The 5,185-nt window shown below is 32.1% G+C and overlaps 1 protein-coding gene across 1 annotated transcript; it reads left to right on the forward strand.

Moving 5' to 3' along the window:
* Nucleotides 1–1,194: 1,194 nt before the first annotated feature.
* Nucleotides 1,195–4,637, forward strand: LOC111990755 (glutamine synthetase nodule isozyme). Its single transcript, XM_024022541.2, has 12 exons — nt 1,195–1,327; nt 1,702–1,741; nt 1,875–1,978; nt 2,084–2,132; nt 2,249–2,355; nt 2,470–2,557; nt 3,051–3,179; nt 3,316–3,390; nt 3,505–3,558; nt 3,661–3,698; nt 3,790–3,949; nt 4,297–4,637. Exons 1-12 carry the CDS (start codon nt 1,254–1,256, stop codon nt 4,447–4,449), a joined length of 1,071 nt encoding a protein of 356 aa, XP_023878309.1. The 5' UTR covers nt 1,195–1,253; the 3' UTR covers nt 4,450–4,637.
* The last annotated feature ends 548 nt before the right edge of the window (nt 4,638–5,185 follow it).

Below are 5,185 nucleotides of genomic sequence, written 5' to 3' on the forward strand. Positions count from 1 at the left end.
AAAAAAAAGGTTAGTGATTGCAAACACTTTAAATAAAAGTAAAAATAAATTAATAAATAAATAAATAATATGCAATTGACAAATTCTAAGATACATGAATATTGTTGAGATGCATCAAAATGCATGAACTTGTGAAGACATAACAGTGCATATCCAAAGATGTTATTAGTACATGATGTATGAATATATTTTCACATGTATTTCTAAGAATTTATGCTTAAATAATTTACTTCGGGTCCATTTAGAAACAGTTTATTTATGCTCAGTTTGTTTTGACAATAATGTTTTCTAGAAAAATGAGTCATTTTCTAAATAGTATTTTCTATAAAACTATTTCATTTCCTATGTTTGGTAGTGACCTTAAATGAGTTGACAAACAATCTCCTAACTTCCCTTATTTAGCTTACAGTGAAATAGGGTTGTTTTTCCCAAAAAAAAAAAAAAGTAGAAAATAATCCTTAAAATAAGCCATACTTTTTATGTTGACCAAAGATAGTTTTCGTTTGACTCATTTTTTCTAATACTACCAAGTACTGGAAAACACGAAAAACAATTTTTATACAATGTTTTCCATTTAAACAAACAGAGCGTTAGCTAAAACTTAAAACTTTTTGCTGAAAATAGTGTAGATAAAAGTAAAAGTTAGCTGAAATAGTATAGTGAGACTCATGAATAATACCAAGAAGTATAGTGTGACCCATGAATAGTAACAAAAATAAACTAAATAGTAAAATAAGATAAGTAAAACTCTAATGCCAATTGCACACTTTATTTGAAAAAATAAAAATAAATAACGAGCTAAACCTTAGAACTAAGTTTTATTGGGCTCTTCCTCAAAAAAAAAAAAAAAGTTTTATTGGGCTCTTTCTAAAAAAAAAAATTTATTGGGCTGGTCCCTCAAGAAAAAAAAAAGTTTTATTGGGCTACTCACATGGGCCCTATTGGCCCCAAGCTGAAGGCCCACCAATGACAACACAGCTCATTTACAGTTCAAAGTTAGCTTAAAAAGGTATGTGACCATTATGACCGTACGTGTGTAACCCTTACGTGAAAAATATAGGATCTGTAACACTAATATTGGACCACGTAACTCTTTGGAATATTCACCTCAGGTTTTTTACTCCGATATTCACGTCTCTACAGACTCTACACATTGCACTCACACTCGTATAAATACATTACTGGCAAATCTTTTATCATTAGAATCTGTAGATCCGTTCCTATCGTCCTCAGTCTCCTCTTCTTAGGTCGAAATGGCTCTTCTTTCAGATCTTATTAATCTCAACCTCACTGACACCACTAAGAAGGTGATCGCAGAGTACATATGGTGAGCTTTCAGATTCGCAGATTACATTTCCATTTTCATTCGGTGAAAAGAAAAATCCTTTTAGCAGTGCAATTTTCTTTTATATATATATATATATATATTAAAATCTTGTAATTCAACCGACATTTGTTATAAGTTCAAAACTTCCTATCCATTTATCGAATTATCAAAAAGATAAAAACTTTAATATATATTTGTCTTTATTAGTAGGTATTAATATCTCTCTTTCTGCAAAATCATTGCAGCTCCCTATTCTAGGCTATTATTAGCTTTTTTTTAGTTTAAATTTATGGCATTCATTCCAGATGATTTACATTTTATTTTTATTTTTTGGTTAAATTTATTATGTTATCTTTGCGTTAATTAATAAACAGGATTGGTGGATCTGGCATGGACATTAGAAGCAAAGGCAAGGTAACTATTTTTATTTTTATTTTTTCCATTTTTAATTATTCTCTATAATATTTATTATTTTTTTTGAGAAAAAATTTATTTGTTATGGTTAATGTTAAACTTGTTGTTTTGCTTTTCAATTTGCTATAAACAGACTCTTCCTGAACCAGTTACTGATCCTGCAAAGCTTCCAAAGTGGAACTATGATGGTTCCAGCACAGGCCAGGCTTCTGGGGAAGACAGTGAAGTCATCTTATAGTATATTCTGCCACTTTCTCTCCTCTTTGTTTTTTCTTCATTCTTTTATTTTATTTTTTTAATATACAAGTGGGTTTACTTTTTGTTGGTGTCTTTAAAATATAGCCCTCAAGCAATTTTCAGGGACCCATTTAGGGGGGGCAATAACATTCTTGTAAGTCCCTTTCACTTATTTAAAGGTCTTATTTTGTTTTATTAATCAAGCAGTCCATTTTGTGGTATGTTTAAAATTTAAGTTATATAGTTATTTATCTAAATTTAAATCCATAGGTTATGTGTGATACCTACACTCCAGCTGGAGAGCCTCTTCCAACAAATGCGAGGTACAAAGCTGAAAAAATTTTCAGCAATCCTGATGTTGTTGCTGAAGAACCTTGGTACGTTCTAATTTATAGTTTCCGAGTGTTTCATTCTTGTCCAACTTCTCTCTCTTTTTTCTCTCTTTGCCTTTGGGGTACTATCATGTTTTGACGTGTTTAATGTTAACACAGGTACGGTATAGAGCAGGAGTACACCTTGTTGCGACAAGAAGTGAAGTGGCCTATTGGGTGGCCTCTCGGTGGTTATCCTGGACCACAGGTTACAAATCTATCTCCTCTCAAATTTGTAGTTTGAATTTTATAAAAAAATGAGTAGTGTTTATTACACATAAGTTATTTTACACACGTGAAAAAACAATTAAAATTGTGATTTCAATTTGTGTGTAATTTTGCACAATTTTAGACACAATTTCCAACTTAAAAATTGTGACTTCAACTTGTGCCTTATTTATGTTAGTTTCCAATGTTTATGGATTTCCCTCTTGCCAAATTTCAATGCAAATTATAAATACTGGTCTCATTTTGCTTTTTCTAGGAACTTCTATATATGTGTATGTATATATATATACATATACACACACACACACACACGAACTTGTTTGATAAAAGAAAGGCATGATGTTGGTACTTTATTCCATCAGAATTAGAGTGATCCTGGTTGTAATTTACTACCTTATGCTCCTCTTTTTTATTCGAATAAGTTTCCGTGCTGTTTATACATGGCATAACTGGAAGTGTATATTTGATTAAAGGGACCATACTACTGTGGTACTGGTGCTGACAAAGCCTTTGGCCGTGATATTGTAAATTCTCATTACAAAGCCTGTCTTCATGCTGGCATTAACATAAGTGGCATCAATGGAGAAGTGATGCCTGGCCAGGTAAAACAATTTTCTTGTTTTAGTTTTTATCGGATTCTACTGTTTTAATCGTCTCCAAAATCTTATTGGCTTCCAATGTATATGTTAAGTTTGTTGATTACTTTTCCAAACCTTAATGTCTTAATCTGTTTTGTAGTGGGAGTTCCAAGTTGGCCCTGTTGGTGGTATCTCTGCTGGAGACCAGCTTTGGGTTGCTCGTTACATTCTAGAGGTAATTGAATCTAGTTTTCCTCATATATTAGATGTTTAATTGTGATAATCATAATTTTTTTTTACTTGAACTAAAAAGGAAATGTTCCTTAATGAAATTTTCTTTGAAATACAGAGGGTTACAGAGATAGCTGGAGTGACGCTTTCCTTTGATCCTAAACCTATTGAGGTTAGATTGTCATTTAGTCTCATATTTTGTGGAGCGAACACATGGTTAGGCATTCTTATAATTTTAATGTGGACTAACTTTGTTGAGACACTGTGTCACCAGGGAGACTGGAATGGGGCTGGTGCTCACACTAACTATAGGTATTATACGTGATTTATTAGTGAGAACTTTTATTAAATTGTGCATGTGATTCTAATACCTTTACTTCTTGGCTTAATATGGTAAATTCAGTACCAAGTCCATGAGAAGTGATGGGGGGTATGAAGTGATCAAAAAAGCCATTGAAAAGCTCGAGTTGAGGCACAAGGAACACATTGCAGCTTACGGGGAAGGCAATGATCGCCGTCTCACTGGAAAGCATGAAACAGCAGACATCAACAACTTCTCCTGGGTAAAATTCCTCTTACTTTGAAAATGTTACTGTTATGAATTATGCTGAATTGGGTATCAGTGAAAGAAATAAGAGGGGACAAGATGAAATGGATTTTAAGAGAAAGTCTATTGACAAATGTGGCAAATTGTTAGTAGTAAATGAAAAAGTAATATTAGTGGTGTGTTCAGATGAGAACTATTACAAGTTTGCAAGTTTAGCTCTTGTCAAAAGTGTTGTCAAATGTTTTTTGTATATAGCATTGCTTGGATTTTAATACCATAGAATCACACTATTATTGACTTTGAAAATACTGCTATCAATTTTAACACAAACTATCAATCCCTTACCATTTGGTTAATCAACAGGGAGTCGCAAACCGTGGAGCCTCAGTTAGAGTTGGCAGAGAGACAGAGAAAGCTGGCAAAGGTTATTTTGAGGACAGGAGGCCTGCTTCTAACATGGATCCATATGTAGTCACCTCCATGATTGCAGAGACCACCATCCTCTGGAAACCATAAAGAAGATTTATTCAACCTGTCCTGTCTGATTTATCTTTTTGTGATGGTTGATTTCTTCCATTGCTATCTTATGTAGAGGCTTGTTCCTCGTCAATCAGCATCTTACTTTAATAGTTTTATCTTAGTGTTTGCCCATGTAATTTTGGAATAAATGATAAAATTATTATTTGAAATAGTTGGTTTCTTAACCAGATGATTGCCAGTTTCTTTTACGTAGTTCTTTTCTTCTTATGTAAATGACTGGAAACTGAAACTTTAATATGATGTGCAGTGCCGGCTGAATGTTAAATGCAATTGATCCAGTTGCTTAAGGCTCAAGCTAAAAAAAGTCTCCCAAATTTTAATTTATTTATAAACAATAAATAAAATAATATATTTTTTTATCAAATGAAAAACAAATAAAAAAGAGAGAAATGCTACATCCACAATATTTTTCACAACACTTTTACAATAAATTCTAAGTAGTAGGTTGTTATAGTTTGTTATGGATGACAAAAAAATAATAATTATAGTGGTGGGTTCAAATAGAGAACAAGAAGCAGCTTAACACCTAGCATTTGTTATGAAAAATATTGTGAATGTTGAACTTAAAAAAGAAAAAAGAAAAAAAGAGAGCAATATAAAAAATAAAAAAATTCCTAACATTATTCATAATAGTTGAGTTATCAAACTTTTACTAGTTTCATCTAGGTCCACCATTAATATCATTATTTTACTTACCATTATCAATTTACCA

Source organism: Quercus suber, unplaced genomic scaffold, assembly GCF_002906115.3.
Source record: "Quercus suber isolate HL8 unplaced genomic scaffold, Cork oak 2.0 scaffold_585, whole genome shotgun sequence".
NCBI classification, from domain to species: domain Eukaryota; kingdom Viridiplantae; phylum Streptophyta; class Magnoliopsida; order Fagales; family Fagaceae; genus Quercus; species Quercus suber.

Bases quoted from the DNA above. Each gene is read 5' to 3' on its own strand.
- LOC111990755 (XM_024022541.2), top strand. From the start codon at position 1,254: ATGGCTCTTCTTTCAGATCTTATTAATCTCAACCTCACTGACACCACT. The intron at 1,328-1,701 runs GTGAGCTTTCAG...ATTAATAAACAG, and splicing joins GTGATCGCAGAGTACATATG to GATTGGTGGATCTGGCATGG. The intron at 2,558-3,050 runs GTTACAAATCTA...ATTTGATTAAAG, and splicing joins GTGGTTATCCTGGACCACAG to GGACCATACTACTGTGGTAC.